General features: G+C 43.2%; 1 protein-coding gene across 3 annotated transcripts in view; it reads right to left on the minus strand.

Moving 5' to 3' along the window:
* Nucleotides 1-22,436, minus strand: part of NRG1 (neuregulin 1) — a 101,598-nt gene that overhangs the window by 27,020 nt on the left and 52,142 nt on the right. For all 3 annotated transcript variants that reach the window (XM_050913189.1, XM_050913188.1, XM_050913187.1), the window contains exon 2: nucleotides 1,348-1,477. In XM_050913189.1, coding sequence (XP_050769146.1) covers nucleotides 1,348-1,477 — 130 coding nt within the window. The remainder of the gene's footprint in view (nucleotides 1-1,347; nucleotides 1,478-22,436) is intronic.

The following is a 22,436-nucleotide window of genomic DNA, read 5'->3' on the forward strand; positions in this document are numbered from 1 at the left end:
ACTACTCATCTTGTACTGCTGGCTTATAATGATCATGTAAATTTAACACAAATCTTTCTCTCTCTCTCTCTCAAAAAAGAATCCAACCCACCAGAGCCAGTAACTTTTCCATATTCACTTTAGCTACAAATGATTCTAAAATCAATGAAATATTCATCACTTTCAGCAACAGAGCAATCTGTGAAAAACCAAAGCAAAACAAAGCTCATAAAGTGCAGGTAACACCCTTCTACAAAAAAAGAAAACTCAAAAGTAAAGCGGAACATTGTGGGGTTCGGTGTTTGTGGGTTTTTTTGGGTGGCTTGGTTTTTTTTAATTAACAACAGAGACAAGCAGTCAATGCCTTCCCAGCCTAATGAAAGCATCATAGACCTTCACCTAACTCACCCACCAGAGTCATCTTTACAATTAGTGTCATTTGATTTTTAGTCCTAGAAGACTGAAAATCTATGCAGTTACAGCAGATGACAGTCTTTACTGACGACTATCTCTTGTCTGTCTGAAAAACAGCAATATCCTCACAAAAGTGCCCTCTTTCCGCTCAGTCCTGCTAGGTCCCAAGGATGTTTCCCGAGGTTTAAATGCTGAGTTCCCTCTCAAGCCAGAGAGAAGCTGTAACTTACTACGACTAGTTCAGCTCCAGAGGTAAATGCTACATGATGCGCTACCAGGCAGGAGGTGAACTCCAGTGCTGTAGCTTTTCATGGATGTTCTCCAACTTAATGGACTATTGCAACAGCCCAATATAGCACAGGCCAGGACTTGAGAAAGGCGCACAAGCACACCCTTAAAACTAAACTCATATGACTTCCTGAATCAAGATCCTCACACGAAATAGTAACCTCCACCAATTACCATGACATTCATTGTTTTTTATGCAATTAAACACAACAGCAAAAACTCCAGTTGTAAATCCAGTCTCATCAGAAAGTGTTCAGTTACTACAGCAGACAATAAAAATAACCAGTTTGTCCTGTATAAAGGATACTTATCCAATGCAGTTATCCACACACCTTTTTTGTGCTATTTGCAGAGTATTTCGTTTATAGTATCTGTTTCATTATTTCTAACATAAGGCTCAAGTTGTGTTACTTCATGCCATGTAAACATCAATGGGGCTTGCTGTGCCAGTATCACGTGCGAAGATTTCCCGGTTAGCCTCTCTTATGCCTCATACATAGAACACAGAGGTCATTCTTGGTAGGTTATTTTCACATACACTCCACATACTTCAAAATGAAGAAATAACTAAGTACAGGAGAAGAAACCATTCAGGTGTTCCTTTAAAGAGAAAAGCATTTCTGGAACCTGGTGGCTCCACTAAAGTAAGCAAATAAGGTTTCTTACCTGCACAGGTATCTTGGGGGGTTTGGGAGGTCTTTAACCATGTAACACTCTCCCCCATTTACACAGAAGGCTTTCTGCTTTATGTCACATTTCGTGAGATGACTTGTCCCAGTTGTAGATGTGGAAGTGGCTGGAAAAGACAAGAGCGAAAATATGGATCAGAATGGCTTAGTTTTTCTTCCTGACTGGTAAGTGTACTTGTATGTGAGGGAAGAAGTAAGGCCAGGGAGGATCTGGCAAGTCCTCTCAGCTCTCTATCTGCTGCTACCACAAGCACTAATTACCTGACCCTGTATTTTGTTGATTGACACAGGGAGTGGAGTTTAAATGCATACCTCAGAGATACGCTATGCCACACCCAGCCTGGGAGGAAGGGAGGATTTCACTAGCCCTGTCTATCAAGTGACCTTAAATTTCTGCAACACTCGTGTATTTCATTAAAAATGTGTAATTTATGTGCAGTTACTTATATTGCGTTAATTGCATTCAAGTGATTTTGGGATTTAAGAGTCATTACAGACTGCTGATATAGTGCCCAATAAAATGAGGCTCTGGATGAAGTTTCTTTCTGGCATTGCCTTGAAGTAGGTGTTTTTCAGTGGAGCTTAACCTGAGGCCCTGTGCTGATTCAATCCCTTGGGACTGAACGCCTCGGCTGAGAAATCCCAGCTTTAGGATTTGCCCATGCAGTGTCTGCCAAGGAAATTATAGTGCCCTGAACAAAGGGAGCAGTACTGTAGGAGAGACAGTAGAGTCCACAGTGCAGTCATTGCTGGTAACTACTAGTGTAAGGTGAATCTACCTGAGGTTGCCCTAAACTAGCTAACAGCAACAGGGATGATTGGGAGGCCATATTATATCCTCAGCTCCTCACGCTGCTCTGTGCCTGCAAAAGCACCTCTGTGAGCTGAGTTAAACCTGTTAGGCTGCAGCTGCAGACCCAAACTACAATCTCTGGTTGCCCCCTAGTTTGGATAAGTTTTGCTCTAAGTTCTGTCAAAACAGGGTAGGCATGCTTGAAGCCTGGACACCAGTCAGTACCCAGCTCAGGAACCAGGCCACTGATGGCCTATGTGACCTCTGGCAAGGCATTCAGGTTATTCATTTCACTTGATTTTATCTGCCTAAAACAATCGTTTAGTTGTAAGGCACTCTCCACTGCTCACAGAAAGCAGCTCAACTTATCCTGACAATGGGTGGGATAAACAGCCCCTCTGACGGTGTCTGTTCTTCTACATTGACTGCAGAGCAAGCTTGAACTCTTGAGAATACGTCCCTAATTTTTAAACGGCTAAAACTAACTGAAGTGACTATCTGTCATCTGTAAAAAGTGGGGAAGATTCCTGCATGGTTTTTGTTTAGCCATCTCCAGACATACAGAAGTAAGAAATTTTGTTACAGTGCTGAACAAATCCCCATATTTTTGTTTCTGAAAGATAGCTTCTACCCTGAGGTGGAACAATGCTTTTATCTACTGACTGATTTCACTAGAGTTGACTAGAAAGCTGCAAGCACCTACACAAAAGTTATCTGATATTCAAAGCCTTTTCTAACATGAAGGCACCCAAGGGGCATGTTTATAGTAGGCGATGCATGACGTTCTACCATTTGCTGCACACTTTGAATCCAAAGAAAACATACTTTTAGCAGATTGGCTATCAACAAATACCACTTACACATTTCGAGGAGTTCTTTCTGAGAATAAGGATGAAGTAGTCCCTGTCACATTTGATTTTCATGTATTTCCCATTACCTTCCAAGTAAAACTGCATTTTTAGCACTCAGCACTTGGGAGAATGGGCCACCTTGGCTGGCACCATTTTCAGAGTGGCTTTAGCTATCTTGTCAATGAGACGTGAGACAGTGACTGCGATATTGAAGTCCCCCCCTTTTACTCCACCAAAATCCCATCTGCCTGTACAGCTAACATCTCTCATACCCCTTCCTTGCTTTGCCATTAATCGCCAGCATGCCAGCTTCTTTCTCTTTCTTCCATGACGCCTTTCTTGCATGGGGTGCCCTCCTCCAAGGGGCCAGGAAAAGCCCTTCTGTGACCTCTTCCAAAACTCAAGCTCCCTCCTGCTTCTCACTGTTGCACCCACCCATTGTGTACATCTCCCCAGATCCTGATCTTGACTGGGGCCTCTAAGTGCTAATGAAATGCAAACATGGAGTACTAATTCCTCGTAATAACACATTCCTTTCTCCTGGCCCCTCAAAGCATGATTTATAACCTCTCAGACCAGCATAAATTTATGCCTTGTCTAGAGGCAGGAAAAGGGGTCATGTTTTAAGAGTAGTCTGACACTCTTTCAGCTAGCACCAGTTGAAACAGGACTTTGCACCCAATGTTGACAAAAGGCTGGCCAACAGATTGCCATCAGCTCAGTGGTGAAGGGTCGTCTACTCTTGATGTCAGTGGCTTGACCACCATCCTTGACATGAATCTTAGGATAGGGAGATTTGCGTTGTGGAAGAGCATTTCCTTCTTCACTGGATTGACAGGAGCCTGGATTATTAGCCCAAAGAAGATGCCTGACATGAGAGGCTACGGCATACCAAGACCTAAGATGTGACAAATGTGGGTAAATCCCATCTATATAGTAATGCGCATTTTGAAGCCTTTGTGAGTCTTAACAGGTAAACTCACTATTAAGCTTATCCCTGCTGATCCCTATCCACCATTGTGTCCTTTTACCTTATTAAAAGACTTCAACTTGCAAGTGAGACAAGCACTCTGAGGATGTCCTCGAGCTCAGAAAGCTAATGCATTAATTTGGAAGGGAAAAAACCCAATAATGTCTGCGGTGTTTCTGACAAAAAAATATTTTGCTACCCTGCTGGCTAATGGAAAGTTTTAAATTGAATTATGAAGGTAGATATAGTAGCAAGTGGGCTTGTAGCTATCTATAATTGTTTTCATCGTCTTGCTTACTGCTTTTTCTTTAAGCAGCAGCTCAATCAAAAGCAGATCACCGTGGAGTTTCAAAGTAACAGTTATTTCCCAGGTGATCTAAGTGAGCTTTGGATAGCAGCAATTGCTCTGAACCGATTACTAGAGATGGGAATAATCTGCAGCTCTCAGAGAAATCTCGTGATATAAAGGCTTTACACATATTTGTGAGGAGTGCCTCTACCCACGTTTTTGGCATCGCATATTCAAAATTGTCGTACAAATCTTGCGTGAGAGTTTTCTCTGCACTACTGATCCACTGGCACTGTAGTCCCAATCTGCCTGAGCTTTGTAACTCCATGGGGTGAGGGGAGGAAAAAAGTCTCCAGTGAGTTAATTCTGATATTAATTTTTCTTTGCAAAGGATGCATATTTTTTATGGCATATGGCCAGTATTCAGTGTATGCACTGCAAGTCTATTTTGCAAATTAAATACAAGAAACACTAACTATGGTTTTGGGTTTCACTTAAAGCCACATAACGGAAGAAATGTGGTGTTTGGGAGCAGGTGTTCATCAGACCCCATTTCATACAGTCTGTAACTAGCCCCAAAACACTGCCTTTCCATGCATGTCTAGCAGACGTGGGCTTGGAGGATGTATAGTGGGAATGACCGGTAGTGGTGAGGTAAAGCACAGCTGTAGACCACGTATCTGTGCGTTGTTCTTTATTCACCTAGTCAAAATTTGTACCTCCTTTCTTTTCTGTAATGTTTTCTTCAGCTATACAAGCACAAGATAGAAAAGATGGTTTGTTCTAGAGTCCTATTCCAAACCCCTAGCTTACTGAAAGGACTAAATTACATGCTGTAATGAAATTTGAAAATACCATTCATGAGATAACATCTGAAAACACTGCATACTCTACCTTTTTTTTTTTTGCCTTCCTTGAATGCAGAAACACCACACTTAAAAAAGCAACTGCAGGCAGTATGAACAAAGTCCCCACTAACGCAAACATTCACATGGCACTGAAAAACAATGAGATCTGCTCCCATCTACAGGAACTGCCTAAAGCCATTAACAAGAAGAAAAATAGGATCTATTGCATCTTTCGAAAACTACTCTCTAAAACATGAATTACTGCTGTAAAACTACCTTAGGAATGATTTCATGTCAAGCAGACACATCTTCATGTAATTCTGAGCTTACCTGGGGAATCTCTGACCCTTTTTTGTCCTGAAACAGAAGAATACATTCTCTTTCTCTCTCCCGCTTTCTGCAAAACCCTCTGAAGTTCATTCAGTGGCTACAGCAGCAAGACTCCCAGGCCCTGCACAGGTGAGGCAGTCTGCTGAGAGGAGCCCTAAAGGATGTCTGAGTACAGACTGAGAGGGAAGGGCTTTGCAACCTAAACAGAATAGTATCCATGCCTCTTTGAATTGAGTTTCTGCAAAGCTGGTGTAAAATCAGAGGACACGCTCAAAGTTGTGCAAGGTGACTAGTGAGATGCTTATGACTCAATGGAGACAAAGTCAAGCAGCAGCTGCAGCACAAAGGAAGGTTTGCCATTCTCACTGGAAGGCCTCTTACGAGATGTAAATATGCCACCTTATTGGACTGCAGGTGGAGACCTTTCCAGTCTCCTTTTGTAAACAAAGAGAGTAAATCACTGGGGAGGAACAGAACAGATACTTCTGCTTATCACTGTTTTCTGAGACTAAGGCTTGAGCAAAGCCTACTTGCAGGTCATGCCAACGGAAGAGGAAGGGACCTGCATGGGTTGAAGGAGGGACAGAGGGAGAGACGGAGGGGGAGAGAGAGAGCACACAAGCGAGGTTTGGGGTGACAAAGTGTGTGCCCCCAGAAGAAAGACAGCTTTACTAGCTCACATTCCCTCACTTGAAGCTCATACATTTCTTTAAAAGCGCAATCCAATTCCCTCTTGACTTGCTGATGGGCAGTTTAAAGATGTCCAGCCCTGATCTGCAGGGTAGATTGATTTCCCATGTAACCTTGGCTGTAGCACTTAATTCCTCTATGTCTCAGTTAAACCATCTACATTTTCTTCCCACTGAGTACTGAGCCTCTTAACTCACTCCGACTTCCCCGATGAGCTCGACCTGCAAAGTACTCGCGACTGCAGAAAACCTTGGCATTTCTGTACTGCACTGAATGAGGAAAACTTCTGGTTCCAACATAACTGTGGGCAGCAAAAGCTATATGGGTACCTTCAAGGAGAACAGAAGCCAAAACCTGAGAGCAATCAAAAACTAGCTCCTTTCTGAACAGACAAGAATTTCCATTTTACCAGGTGTGTAGAAGGATGTGTTTCATGTCCTTCATACTTAATTGTTCCAGAGCTGAAACTGCATCCATGTAGCTCTGACCATACCAAAGGTTTAAAAAAACTACCAACACCAACAAATAAACCTCAGAGAAAAAAAAAATCCCACATCTCTATAGGAGGCATTTACGGTCTATTTCATGGGGCTGCTCAGAATTTTTCATGTTGCTTTGGTGATGTAATACGCTAAACTGGCTGTTCAATCCAGTTATAAAATTTTTTCAGCCTCTGTCTTCACAAATAATACACAGTGTAACAGATTCCTGGGACCTTCACAGGAGATCATTTAAGGAGCCTACTACTGTTTTGCCAGCAGCTGGAATTAAGTGCTTACAAGTTAGTGGAATTACTCTCTGGCCCTAAGACAGTGCTTTCTCACTTTGGCACTATCTCTATGAAGATCAGGGCCAGTAAGAAGGAAACAGGAAATCACTGGGTCTGCAAGATAGAAACTTCAGGAAAGATTGAGAGCACATAAACTCTTGCTGAACCAAGGCAGCGTGTCCCTCTTCCCCCTATGACACAGACTCGGCAGCGGTTTCCCCTCACGAATCCAACCTTAGCAAAGCAAAGGAAAGCAAAAAAAAAAAAAAAAAAAAAGAGAAAGAAAAAACAAAGGACAGACGCTTCAGCTCGCTGCACCACCCGATCGCTTCCTCCCCGATAGGCCAACAGACTGACCCAGTTGGCAGGCGTGCAACTGCGAGACCTGCACAGCATCTGGCTCACCACGGAGGGTCAAGAGGTGACACATGCTAAAGATGGCCTGACCAGGAACAATTTTTGTTTGCTTCATTTAACTTTGAGATGGGAGGAAAGATGGGCAGAGACACACACAGCTCATGGGTTGTTGAAACTGGGCTTTGACACGACACATAATTTCCCATTGCCGTGAAAGATGTCAGCTTTCACTTTAGGGTGATGTGATAAGCGCCTGCAAAAGGTCTGCAAGGGCCTTTAGAAAACATTCCCCACCTGGTGAGGGGAGATGTGAATGGCAAAATACAAGGCAGTGACAGGCCAGAGGGTCCCAAGAGGAAAAATGTGTGTGTGGTGGGGAGGGGCAGCAAAAAAAAGAAAAGAAAGGAGGTGCAGAGGAAATATGTGTAGATGGAACCAGTGCGGGAAAAACAGGTCTAAGCCCAGGAATGCTAAACTGACAGCCAGATAGGGAAGTGCCTTTACTGTTGAGGGACTCTCAAACAACCTTGAAAATGCCAGGAATGGGTGGGCGGGTTTGAAAACTTATAGGCCTTAGATTAAAGCAGACAGCAGATAAGGAGCTGAATGCAACTGCCACGATATAGTGAACTTTTTATCCAATGTGGAGTCTTTTGCTGCGGTGGAGAACATCTCACCATGTGGAAAAGCCTAGATGGCCAAATAAACTGTAGGAAAGGATTCCTGGCTCACCTTGCTTCAGAGGCTGCATGCTGCTCTTTTCCATGCTTGCTGAGCAGCAAGGTAAGGTAAATGACTCATTGGGCTGGAAATTCTTAACAGGGACAGTGGCCATGCAAAACAACCTCTAATACATTTGGTAGGATGTGCTCCATCACAGGGGACTTCACTCCCATGTATCTCACAGCTCCTCCACAGAGCTCTGAAAGGTCTCTTCAGGCTGCTGGGGAAGGACCATCAATGCAGATGCAGAGCAGGCCCTCGAAACTGTAAAGGAGGCTTAAAAGAGGAGGTGAAGCTTCATGAAGCAAGAGCTGCCCAGAGAGTCCAGTTCCTCCTCCAGTGCACAGCTAGGGGAGCCAATGCATAAAGAAGAGAAATCAGCTGTTGGACAGGTGAGAAGCCGTCTTCTTCTGCATGCCAGGGCATAGATACCAGCCCCAGGAGAACTGACTGCACCAAACCACTGGGCAGGTCAGGTTTTCCCATTGGTGTCATGACCCTGCCTAATCAATGAGAAAGGGGCCATTGCACCATCTGCAGTTGCATTATAGCCTGGAGAGGTGACTGATGGGACCTAGCTGGAAACTTCCCTCCTGGCAGGAGGACTGGACTTGAGCTAGTAAAGCGGAGAACTTGGGCTCTTTTCTCAAGTCTCAAACATCCTGATTCTGCAAGGCAGGGTGGGGAGCACCCTAATGCAAACAGCATCATGTCTGCATAGAGCAAACAACTGTACTCAATGGTTTTATCTCAAAAAGACTTTTAATTAAGAAAAGGGGAAGAAAGAACCTTGACAGAACTGAAAGGACAAACACACATAGACTACGAAGATTATGAAAACAGATCGCTCTCCTTCAAGGAAGCGTCCAGAGAGAAATCCTTACGCTATCCTAGGGCCCTGCCAGCTGCCCAAATCCAACTGCAGGTTTGGCATGGCATTAAGTTCCCTAAGGCAGCAAGTACAGCTGTGCTTACAGTACTTTCCCTGCCTCGGGATGCAAAATCTGGATTTCTTCCCTTCACCAGTCCATGTCTGATACTTTCTGTGAGGGTTGATCATGTGGGTCACCAGTGCTGTAACCCACATTCAATTACTAAAATAAATAACAATAAGAAATCTAACTCTGATTAGCTGCAGTTAGTCTCAGCTCAGGTAGCAGGGCTGTCTTACTGCTCCTGAAAGTTACTGTGGCAGAGGATTGTATTACAGGTTCCACATGGTACCATCAAGTTCGCCTTGATGGGTATGTAGTGATACTGAAATAACTATTTCCTTATCACATTGAATATTGAAATACTCCCATCCCATTATAACAGAGTCAGTCAAAATCTGTTCTTGTTCCTCTTTCCTCTGAAGGATTTTCCTTATTAATTCCAAGTATCCAATTATACTTCTGCAGATAAGTGCAAAATCTCTTCACTTCTTTAGTGCTATCTACTCACAGAGATGCAGGGATAACAAAGACTATTCAGCAGCTTATGAAAGGAAGCATGCAAGCTTTCTATTACAAATGATGTTTCATATAAAGTCAACGTGATAATCCTTGTCAGGAACCCTACTTCAGGAAAGCTTTTCAGCAAGAACGTACTTAAAACTGAGCATATAAGCCCACACAAATTCAAGACAGCAGTCAAGTACCTGCTTAATTTATAGTCACATTCACTTCCATGTTTTTCCTTGGTGTCTTTAAAAAGTTTTTCTGAAGTAGAATGGATTTCAGCACAGTGCCTTAAGTGTTTAGCCTTGTTGAAAGCAAAGCTTGCCCACTGAAATACCCCACATTAAATAAGTTTGCAAGAGGAAGCCGTGTCTGCAACCTTTCCTTGAATAATTCTGAATGTCCAGTCCAGGATTCCTACGCATGCATTAATCTGTCTCCTATTGCATACTCTGCAGTGAAAAACATTTACTAGTTTACTAATTCCACAATGAAACAAGCTTTCATTGATTTTGAAGCACATCTTCAAAGTCATTAAGGGCATGACCCCTCCCCCAGCCCTCATCCCCAAAGCACAGAAGACTATCTGTTGCTTTCCCAGTGGCCTTCTGCTTCATGGGGGTGGCCATGAGAAGAAGCCACTGGAAACTTGAGGCATTAAAGGGATGTGCTGGCCCTGAGGCAATTACAGCTCAATCTCTTTAACCAGCCTGAGGTCCCTGGGTGGTGAGGAAAAGCAGAGTAGCAGAGACTGGCTCTTCCCATCTAACGGTAGCTCTTGCGACACCCTTTGAAACATAGACTAGTACAGAAATATACCTCCATTTCTGAGTCAAAGATACAGCAAAGGCAACTTCTCTCAGAAAACACAAAGGATTGCTCACAGGTTGCCAAATATCTCGTTGATATCTATGATAAGAAAGCATTACAAGAAAGGACCCCCAATAAGACTGGCAGGTATGGGAGAGAAGTAAAGAACAAGAACGCTTATCGAAGACAGCTTCCTTCCTAATGCACCAAAGCTTGAATTTATTTGTCAGTTTACTTTGAAATTTGTATTCCAGCAGAGATTTCCAAGGCTTTGGATTTTTTATTTTTTTTAAAGGTGCTTTACAATTCAAAACAAATTTTGAGGTACAACCGATAGAAAAGAAGGAAGACTTATTTTCTTGATGTTAAAACTTATTCCTTACATTTGAAATGGACCGTTCCCCTTGGAAAAAGTTATGAGAAACTGTTAGACAGAGCTGCTGGGTCTCTTATGCAGGATCTGCTAGAGTATCCAGCCTCCTGGCCTGTTTTGGAGTTGCTCACTGAGACCAAGGAGAAAAATCTTCTCCGGGCGGGTGCACAGGGAAATTTCCACTCTGCTATCCACCAGCACAGCCATGGGACCCATCTTTTCTGAAAAACACAAAGTTACCACTTCCCAGCTTGGAATTTCTCTCTCCAGAGGAGAGTGGAGGAGAGACACATTATTAGATGCTCTGCCTGTACCAAGATCCTTTGGATTCTGTAAGCAGGGTCCTTTCATAGCAAACTGTCAAAGCACTTGAAATTCCTATCAAAGAAAGTGCTTTCTGCAGTAAGGGAGCCTGTTCTCACTTCCCTCCCTAATTTCCAGCCTGGAGGTATGAAACTGTCACTGTTCATAGTGCTGTTTGAAAATAAGTGTGTATGAAATGGTACTCAGGGAAAACATACTTATGTCAGTAAAAAGGCAAACAAGAATGGCCTAGAAAACAGGACTAGTGGGGCAAAACGGAAAGATTTCAGGTTGCCTGGCCTGAAAGAATTTTTTTTTGAACTGTGAGCTGTAGTCCTGCTGGAACTGACTCCAACAGGCTTCAAAGAATGGCGTGACATGTCAAGGGTAGCCGCATTAGCGGGCACCAGCTCAGTGTGTCCGCAGTGAAACCTGCCTGTGATTACTGCCGCCCCTGACCAGGGCCACTGCGAACTGCTGCAGATGCCAGTCGCGAGTGCAGAGGAGCAAGTGCTTACACCCAGAACCAGTCCTGTGAGCCTGCTCTCCCTCCTCTGCCCTCACTCCTGCGACTTCTGCCACCATCTGCATTAAAAGGTGTGCAGTACTTCACTTTGGGCTCACTGGCAAAGCTCCGTGGCAAAACTTCAGGTTATTGCAAAGGGAATGGGATGCTGTCCTTAATTAATATCTGCTATCAACTCAGTTTTGTAAAAATGAACAGTAGTATGTTTGTTGCAATAGGAAGGACTACCTTCCATCTATCAATGGCACTGTTTGTTCTGGCACTTTATTTTATTTACCTGCTAACCTTATTTTATTCAGCTGTTATTGCTTCAGTGAAGTTATATTTTAATGTGCTGATACAGTAACTGTCATTTAATCAGTACCTGTTCTCAAGAAACATCAGAGAGGACTATGCAATAAACATGTCACTGTGCCAGACAGTATTTAAATGTTTATGAAAAGGTTGGAGTTTTTTTCACTTTAAAGGAAGTACATTAAAACAAGCATAAGGTTATTTTTCTAGCCTCTAAAAAAAATCTGGTAAGAAAAAATACAACCATGTAGAAAAATAAAATGTGTTCATGTTGAGACTAAATGGCACATTTCCTCCAGCAGTTAATTTCTACAGTCTGGTTATAAATCTGTCAAAAATCAGATTTATAATGAAATGCTAACAGATTCCAAGCAATTGCTGTGTTAATGGAGTCACTGTCGTACTCATGCATTTGTGCAGACACAGACCTGCAAAAGGGATGGATCCGTAGGAATGAGAAAAGGGCTCAATAGCCTGAGCAGAGTGTCTCTCTTCGCAAGAGGCAGTCTCAGAGTGAAGGAGAATATGCAGTCCAGATGAACATCATACTTTCAACAGAAAGCCAAGATTTTTGTCCAGTTAAGGGAGCAGATTTGGCAACAGTGCATGCACAGTCACATGAGGGAAAACTTGTGACCAAAAAAAGAGCCCTGTTTACACATGGCAGCTGCCTTTCTAATGTAAACCATTTTTGCTAAGGCAGTGCTATCCTTGGTCCTTGCTCTTCAGCTTAGAAGGGGCTCTTTGCTGGTATTTATTATTTCTGTCACTGTAAACAGAGCTGGGATACTGTTGTGTACCAAGATCAAGGAGAACACAAGCCAAAAATGTGAAGAGTTCACAGGGCATGTAAAGGGCAAGAAACAGAGGTACGCAGAGATGGGGACACAAGAAAACATCAAGAAACTCTTCATGTTGACAGCCAAGATTTTTTGTAGGTTCTTCCACAAAAAAGAATGTTCCAAGTACAATGAAGATGCATGGCTTACAGAGAGCCCCTCCAAGCAGGGGGCAACATTTGAAGCGTCTGTTTGAACAACTGTTTCATGGAAAGCAGCACCCATTTGCTGCCTGGAGGTGGGAACGTGAACCTATAGGGTGAGCGGGACGGAAGAGGGGATAAGCTGTAAGGGGGGTGGCATGCAATGAGATGAGAAACCACTGGAGGGATGCAGAAGGAAAGCACTGGTGACACTGGAAAAGCCTGATAGGATGGAGGTCCCAGGTGTGTGGGTAAGAGCAGAAAGCTGTTCTCAGGTGGTGTCATGCACAAGGAGCCCTCCAGACACAGAGAGCCAAGCTGGGCATCCACCGAGCCTACAACTTTTTAACCTTTTCATTTCAAAGCCCTACAGGGGGTGAAAGAATCACCTTTCTCCTGTAGACTGGGCCTAATCTTTCAGGTTCGTTGCAGAAAACTCTTAGTGCATGTGGTACCCTACCAGTGACGTTACAAGCACTCCATTTGCTCCAAATACTTTTGAATCCCTTTGTATCAAAATGAAAGCACATTTTCATTAGTAAACCTTTTAGAAGGTTTGTTTTTTCCATCTTCATTCAGTCTACAAACTGAATTGTTACGGTTTCTCAACTGCTGCATCCCTTTTATGGTGCCATGGGGTGTACCTTCAAGCAAAAATCTGTGCTAATGAGAACCTTGAGTGTCAAATGTGTCATTGCCTCCTGCAGGTGACTGAGGAAACTGCCTTCCACCACACCACAGGAGAGACCCCAGGGATTGCCCTTGTCATATTGCTTGTCTGATAACATTATTTCCTGGGTTTCAGCCAGTAATTTAACAAAGTCCAAAAGACAACCCAAAGGCTGGAAGAGAATTGTACACCGAAGCCCAGTGAAGGTAGGTGTGGTTTCCACCAAAAACCAGAATGTGCTTCGCATGCCGCAATTATTGGGCAGATGTATCAATCTTTTCCATGCTTGTTCTAGGGTTAGGAACAACGAGAAATTCCTGAAGGTCTCTGGGACAGGACAGCAATTTTGCACAAACTGGTGAAAGGGGAAGCTACCAAGTGCTCAGGGCCAACGTTTTAGGCAAACACTTGACAGTGGCAGCAGTGGAGCTCTCCTGAAGTTATGGAGGATGTGGGCTTAGCATTTATTTATTTAAAAATATCATCTTGTATATGAGCTAAACCAAGAAGATCAATAGTCTGAGACATTTAAAAACCCTGAGTCAAGCCTTCAAAATCCTGAGATTAGTTTAGAAGGAGAACAGCAGGATATAAAAAAGTCATTCACTTAGTGTTTTTATTGTTGCTTTTCAGCCTTTGAGCCTATCTCATATTGCAACCAAAAAGTTAGGCTTTCCCTTTTTCCTTTAAAGTGAAAGCTAAAATGTAGCTTGAAGAAAGAAACTGAATGCTGCAGGGATTCTGCGTACTTTGTGCGCTGGTAGCACTGCAACAGTATTTTACCATAGCCTGAGAACAATGCAATCCACTGCAAAACTGCCTCTAAATACTGCTTTCAAAGGATCCTTGGCTGCTGTACCCAGAATGAACTGCAAGGAGCAAATTACCAGCCTGGGAGGTGATGAGCGTTTTAGTAATGACCAATTTTTTTGACTCTTAGGAATATTGAGACAAGGTTGAGCCTTTTCACAGGACAAAAGTAGTCAGTGGCTGATTTTATCCAGGGCTGAGGAGTGTGTGGCAGAAAGGACTTGGATGCCAGTCTGGTGCACGTGGTGGCCTCGTGGCTGTGCCCCTGCAGCATCGCATCTCTGTGCTGCCAGAGCCAATGCCATTGGCATGAGGCTGCACCCAAAAGCTGCGGGGGCTGCTTGGGGGGAGTGGTGCCTCTGCGCTTTCCACCATCAGCCCTCCCCTGCAGCCTCCCTTACCAATTTGCACCTCCAGAAACTCAGTAAGGTTCCTGGCACAAAGACCCTGGTAAATAGAAAGTAAGAACAGCAATTCTAGCCTAAACCCATCCTGCTTTTCACAGGATGCCTGTCCTCACTGGAAAAGTCTTCAAGGTCAGTGAAGACAAGACAAAGTTTGAGTATCTCTGGGCAAAACAGAATGATTTTTTCTTTCTTCAGGGTATTCTTTTACAGTTGAGCAAAGCTGACTTCAACTTTCCTGTTGAATCAGAGACCTATGTCAGCTGTCTGCCTTATTTAACCTTGGTCAGCAAGACACAAAGCCTAAATGACAGATAGTGCTGTGGCAGACACTGTTGTCTTCCTCCATTTACCCAACATGGCTTGCTTCATTCCACCAAAGCCTTGTATTTTGTTACCAGCAGCAGCAATATCATGGCAGCAATGAAAGTCTTGTGTTGGTGGTATGCCAGTGGTGAGCTAAGTTACAGTGCTTGTGCAATGTTTTACTCTGCCAGTACTGGAGAGATGACCCCAGGGTGCCACTAATTTCCATGGCCTTTATGAAACTCACTGAGTGGGATGAAATTGCATTTTACTGTGCAAGGAGTCTGCTTTGAGACAAAAGGGCAAACAGGCCAGGAGGATTTGTCTGCCAGAGTCACTTATGACTTGACTGAAATGAGAAACTAATCCCACTGAGAGAGAGAGAGAGAGTGGGTCCTTCTCCTCTCTGACATTTTTGCACGATTTATCTGCTTTTATTTACATGCACCAATGAAGTGTGGTCCTTTCAGCACAGTTTTCTTTAATGCTTCTAAGGCTAAGAGCAGCTATTTGAATTAAATAGTTTGAGACACTGACTCATGAAAATGAGTGAATTTGAGCATCTAGATAAAAATTTTCCTTGTTAGGTAGGGATGAAAACAAAGACTAGCTTAAAACATTCACATGGGGAACGATAAAAGTCTAAATCAGTGGATGATAGCTCTGATTAAAAAGTTGAGTAATGGAAAAATGACTTCACAGATAATAAAATCAAACTAAGTATAATCCGAAATACATTTGCTTAACTTCTAGCAGTAAGTCTTTTTTTCTTGTTTTGGTCTGTTAGTTTTGTGTGGTCTTTCAGAAATTTGCTGTGGAATAGGATCTTCCCTTCATTACTCATGCTGATCAGATGAAATTTGGGTATCAAAAACATATCCATTAACAGATGACGCTAGAAAAAATAAAATGAAAAAATCTTTCATGCATTTTGCAAAGCTAGAAAAAAGTTCAAGAAGCCCAATGAACATATTAAACAATTCTGTGCTTCCAAAAGCATGAGGAACATTTTTCACTTCCTAAGTTTCATTTCCTAACTAGTAATCAAAACTAGAGAAAATCTTCAAGAAGTCAGTAGATAGCAGTTAAGAAGAATGATAGAGCAGTTAAAAGAATGTTTAATATTTTTAGAAGGATTTGAAAGTAAACAGATTGGAAAAAGAGGTGGATCAACCTTTAGAATATATTTCTCTGCTTCCTTGGAAAGGAATGGGAAGCCTGACGGTCATAGTTTTCCCTGCAAGGAAACAATCACTGTCTTAATTTCATTTATCATTTTGCTCTAAATTGTGATGAAATACACTACATGAAAATCGGTAAAAAAGAAAAAATAAAGCTTTGAACTGAATAATTATCAAAATCTTTTAGGTATATTGCCAACACATACAGCTCTTGTCTGGTGCATAACCCGTGCATGTCTATCAATCAGACTGGTGCAGTATATGCTGTTTGTGTCATGGACACCCATTAGGGGAGCTGAAAATTACCTATGTCTGAAAAGTAATGATACTGATTTTTCAAGAAATTCTACAAAAAACCCTTTCTTTTTTACTCATTTAGTGCTCAGTAGTTGGGATAGCCACAAAGTGGTTCCTCTAAAATAAAAGATACAAGCATTTTGCTATAGTACACTGCTGGTTTTGGTTGGACCAGCTTGAGAACTCTTGAGCTGGCCTGGTTTTCAGACAGGCTGAGCTCATCCTACCTTGGAGCTGCTTTAAATTAGGGAGTCCAAAAATGGAAGCACCCAAAAAATCAGCAGTCTCTTTCTAAAATCTGAGTTTAAATGCAACAGTATGAACTCCTCGTGGAATTACCCCGGGTCTGTCTTCTTGTAACTGAGATCAGTGGTTGGCCCAAAGTCAACAGCAGACACATTTTACAAATGAGTGAGAACAGGATGCCATTCATTACCTCCCATCTTTCACACATATTCTGTGTGATCTGGTGGAGTGTGTCCCATTGGAAAAATAAGTGGAAGAGGTTATCGCTTTGAGATAAAATGGGAAAAAGCAAGTTTCAGGGATGTAATCTTTGACCTTATTATAGCCTGAAATTTGCCAACTAGACTTTGTTTCCAGAGGCTGAAAAAGAATTACGGCTGCCTAAAATGATACTTCTCCTGACTCCGTGCAGAGCTGAAGTCCAAGCTTGGCTCTCACTGTTGTAGCAGTGGTCCTACAGTGCACAACGTTTACCCCTTTCTGTTTTCAGATCCTTTCACCCTCCCCCCGACAGTTTATTTTAGGCTGTGCCAGACCAGCAGTCCAGTCTGTCTGTCTGAGTCTTTGTTTCTCGTCACATTTCTTCCCTCTAGTCCTCCCCACAGCCCTCCTGCTTCACCATTGAAGCCATTTCAGTTTCTTCTCCCTACCTTATGTACGTGCCCTTACAGCACTGTCCCTGCAAGATGTAAGGACAGCAGGGATATTTTGGGGCTCCAGAAGCACCAGACCTTGACAAATGCTGCCCTGCTCTCCTGCGGGCTAGTGAGGCATGCAGCAGCAGGTGACATGCTGGGCTGGCGACTTTCCTGCGACCAACTTGAACAGAGCTGCCCTCTTTCCTTACCTCCACATACGAGTTTGTCTGGAGGGCAGGAGAAGTGTGTGATCAGGTCGAGTAAGAGAAGCTGGGGGAGTTCTTGCACGGGAGCAGGCTCGACACAGTAACCAGACCCATCAGTAATTGCATCCCCTGTATGTTCTGGTGTGCCTGGCTCCTCTCCTAGACTGACTGCTCTCTGGAGACAGGTCTGGTTATATCTTGATACAGAACATGCCCTTGGTGTTAAATAAAGGGTCACAAAGAAAAGCCTCAGCTCAGCTACTTAGTCTGACAAAAAAGGTCTTCTAAAGCATTTTTGAAGTGGTCCATTTTGCTAGGACTTCAGCAGACTATTTATTATATAGAGTTTATTGCTTTGGATTTGAAATTGGAGATGTAGCTTTTCTGTGACTTTTTTTAGCCTAGCCCTTACCTAGGCCTTTCTGGATTTTTAGTAGAGAGTGAATTAGGAGCAAGTGAGAGGCACATGATGAGAGGAAATTACCGAGCAATACAGGGCAAGAAAAGTGAGGCAATTATCTGAGCTAATTCCAGCCAATGAGGTAAGGAAGCTGAAGAAAGAACCCCCCTTTCTTAGTCTGTTAAATAATAAAGTTAATTAACCTTTGGGCTTCAACTTTATGCAAAACCTAGCCCAGGCAGCCTGCTTAAAGCACTACCTTGCTGCAACATGCACATATACCATTCCCAAGGTGTACAAGGCATGTCCACTGGGAGACGGTGGGCCTGGGTCTCAATCTCACAGGCTGTCAAATGCCTTGAAAAGCCCTGCCTGGAGTCACGCTTTGGTTAGCAGCTCTGGAGGAGTGCAGGTCACCTCGTCCTGCTGTATTCAGTGCCAAGCTACGGTGAGCAGAGCTGCAGGAGCATCCTCTGACTGTGCAGTAATTCCAGCCCTGCTCACCAAGGACAGAAACTTTCCAGATATGCCAATCCTTCCTGTACCTCACGCAAAAACCCACCCAGCTCAGTGCCGCATTTTGTGCTCTGCTCCAGCAATGCTCCAGCTACCTGTGGAGCTGATTTAACTGCCTGATCAAATGATGTGTTGGTTCAGCCTGTGCTTTCACACGTTGCAGCCTACACATTGCAGCCTGGTAATACTGCTTCAGTCCCCCCCTTTATGATACATATAATTTTTTGAGGAGATCATATCTTTTCTTTTGCAAAATTCTTTCCAACATACAGTAAAAGTAACACTTAGAGCAAACAAGCATGGATGTAGATCATGATTGTCAGCCATAATCATTTTATAGTGACCTCAGAGAAAGTGGGATTTCAAGGACTCAAGTCAAAAGAATCAAGTGAAATTTTGGAGTTGGTGGCATGCTTTCTGGCAATGATTTGTTGCAGGAGGAAGAGAGTCCAAGGTAAATTAAATACTTCAAGAGATTATTTGCTCATAGAATTATATAAAAGATACTTATTCATGTAACAAAGAAGGAATAAGTAGAAGATACATCTCCGGCCATTTACAGCATGTCCATAATGCTGTTTTTTTGCTTCCTAAGGAGCATGTTCAGCCATTAATCTTACAACCAATACGTAAAACAGACTGCAGTGCTCTAAGTACTTCTGTTCTGAAGGGTCAGCAAACCCTGAAAAGGAAAAGACATATATGGGAAAGACAAAAGTGCATATGGATCCCAGACCTTACAGATCTTTAGATCCTTTGCATATGACTGTTATTTTTGTCCGTTGGAGCGCTTAAACTAAAATGCTTGGTCTCCTGCCTACTAAATATAATGCCTGCAAAACTTCTATTAAAATGAAAGATCGCACTTCCAGGTGGACATTTAACCATGTGAAATCACACATCACATGCAATTCCCAATTCTCTGCTCATGAGTCTGGATCAATCCCATTATTCATTAGAATCAATACACTACCACAAAAAAAATAGTTTGGCAAGATTTCATAGCCAATGTGAATTATCCAGAATTGAGCATTGCCCTTGACTCTGGCTGTACTTAAATATTTCTTCGATTAAACCATGATCTCACACAGTACATGTTTCATAGGTGCTGAGTATGAGCAGCTTTCACTGAAACCAAAGAGACTGGCAGGTGCTTATTACTTCTGTTTAATTAATCTGCTATGTTTTTTTCAGACATTCATGCACAACAGAGATCTGTCGCGGTAGTAGGAGTAGGTGGCAGTTTTCAGTGAAAGACCAGTGATTTATGAGATGCATGGCACGTTGCCAAAGGCTTGCAGGCCCTTGACGTCAAGCACTGGTTTTGGACATCTGAGCTGATCAATGAATTTGGACAACTGCGCATTTCAGTACCCAATGGTACTAGCTGAGGCTGCCCTTATCAGCCCTTTATGAAAATCAGGCTGCATTAAAAGTTGCAGTGAGAAGCATTTTAACAGCTCTTCTATTTTCTTTCTCTTATTCTTCTGATTTCCATGCAGCTTCAGCTCACTGCGGTGACACTAAAGGTGCATGGAGGTAAAGAGACAAAGGACACTTTATATCTACAGCACGTCCAGACTCTCTGAAACATTGGAAAAAGGAGCCTTTTCTAAGGTTCCTGTGAGGGTCCAGAGGCTTATGCTGTGATTGCTGTCAGGGTTTCTTCTTCCAGCATGTTAACAGGCCCACAAAAAGCCCTCCTTGTAACTGCATGCACCTATTTCAGATTAGATCAAATCTGGGCTTGATCTCCTCTACTGCAGAAAATGCTGGGCTGCATGCTGTCTTTGAAGGTACAGGAGTCTGAAGGGAAGGAGGAAATTTTCCTGCCATATGCAACAGATGTGATACTGCTAAAGCCAGATGAAAATGTGGCTGGGAAAAGACAACCTCATTCCTCTTGGGAAGCAACAGGAGCAGATGAAACTGTATCTTTCTTCCACCTGCCTTCTTATTTTTATATGCCTCTGTGGAGGCGCCCTCAAAGTGCTGAACAAATGTGGACGAGGCTATGGTGGAAAGGAAATTCAAATGGAGCAAACCCCTACTCCTTCACACACACAGAGAACATCCACTGCTGGTTCCAGGCCCTGTTGGGAAGGAATCAGACTTATGATATAGCTCTGGAGCCTTCCTCCTCCTCCTCCTCCTCCTCCTCCTCCTCCTCTTACTGACCTGTTTCTCCAGCCTTGCCAGACCTCTCAACCTGACTGACAAAGACCTCAGAAGAAGACTCACGTGGGAGATGCCCTCCCTGGCCATAGGCACCTTTGCATGAATTGCTAAGGCCTCTCATAAGGAGCAAGAGGGAAAGGACAGCCAGTTCCTGCATGCATCATGGTAGACCTTTGTGCAAGGATGCTGCCACAGAAACACCTCTGTGCCTGCACCTGATACTGCTTCTTGGAAGATGGGTCAACAGGCAGAGCAGCAACAGATGGCTCAGGCAGACGGGGCCTTATACAGGGTAGGACTAGTGGCACTCTGGTGTCCTCTCCGCACACCCCCTAAATCACATTCCAGGTATGTCTCCACCAGCTACAAGCAGTGCTGAAACCAACTGGCTTCTTCATTAGTGTGCTGGGAGTTAAGGTTGAATAAACACACGCTCTTCTGCCCTTTCACCTCCAAACCAGGAAAATAACTTTTCAGGCTGCCTGTAAAGGGCTTCTAAGAGAACAAAACATCTTATTTCAGGCGCTTCAGTCTGCCCCAAATGGGATGTGCAAAACATCTGAAAGAGAGCGAGCTGGTTAACATCAGCTGGGCAGGAGCCCAGTGCCCAGCGCTCCAGGCTCTCTGAGCACCCCAGCCCTACCATGCAGAAATACAGGCAAAAATGACCACAGTCAAAAACCTTGTTGGCCTTGTTTGTTCCTGAGATCACAACAAACCTGCTTCAGCTGCAGGTAACCATCAGCTCATGGACAGCTGGACATTACTATCATGTTGCCAAGCAAGAGCAAGACCTCAGCATGGGCAGCATCACATCAACTAACAGGGAACCCAGTCACAGCCAGAACATGCATGGGGCAAAGAGCTGGTCTCTGGTATAAGTCCTGAAGCACTGAAGCAAAGTAGCGTCTGTGGGAGGTCTTATTCAGTGATTGTTTTATTTTTCCAAACCTCTGAACTGCAAAAACCTGGGGAAGCTGAAAACCTGGGGTGAGGGTCAGGGTGGATGAAGAAAGAAGAGGCTTTGCTTGCCTTCGGGTGTGAACTCTGCTGCTGATACGGCATGTCTGTCACGCACTGGCACCAGGGTGGTTTGAATGTCCTAGTTCTTCTGGCTGCCAGAGGCAGAAACTATCTCCTTCAACATATGGAAGTATCTGTGCAATCACTGGCTTTTTTTACAACAGTACAGATATATTATTAATGGAAAAAATCCCTGAAAGGGCCAATGAATTTCAAGGCTATGGGGAAGGCAGACCATAAATCACAAATGTACATCGGGATTGCTCTGGGGGTGTGTGTCTTATCCCAACAAGAACTAAAATGTTACTGATTTCATTGTGAGATTTACTCTATTTTTTCTAGTATTGGGAAAAGTAAAAAATGCAATTGATTTTGCTTTGCAGCTATGGCTTGTAAGTGAAAAGATGAGTCAGCTCCTGTATCACACATTGCCTATGCTTCTGCCTCACTGTATTTCACTGTCCTTAGCCTGTTTACTTCAGAAAACTGGACCTGATTAGTTAGAAGACTTTCTGTGTCATGTTTAATTTGTCCTTCATAGTCCCTCTGCTTTACTTTTTGAGATCATACATCCTCTGTGTTAACAAAGCATACGGGAAGTTTTCTCCTCTGATCTGACAGATCATTTAAAAACCACAAGCAAGAAGAGCATGATATTAAAAGAAAAGAAATCTCTGGTTACAGCATCCAAAATGGGCTGTTTGATATGGGCTACAGATAGTCTCAGTCCAGTACTGGAAAAAGGGAATGATGTAAAAAACTAATACTATTCTATTCAAACATAGATGCCTGAAATTAGACTGAAACAAATGGGCAAGAATGCCTCATTTTTCTGTCATCAACA

The sequence above is a fragment of the Gymnogyps californianus genome, chromosome Z (genome assembly GCF_018139145.2).
Source record: "Gymnogyps californianus isolate 813 chromosome Z, ASM1813914v2, whole genome shotgun sequence".
Classification (NCBI taxonomy): domain Eukaryota; kingdom Metazoa; phylum Chordata; class Aves; order Accipitriformes; family Cathartidae; genus Gymnogyps; species Gymnogyps californianus.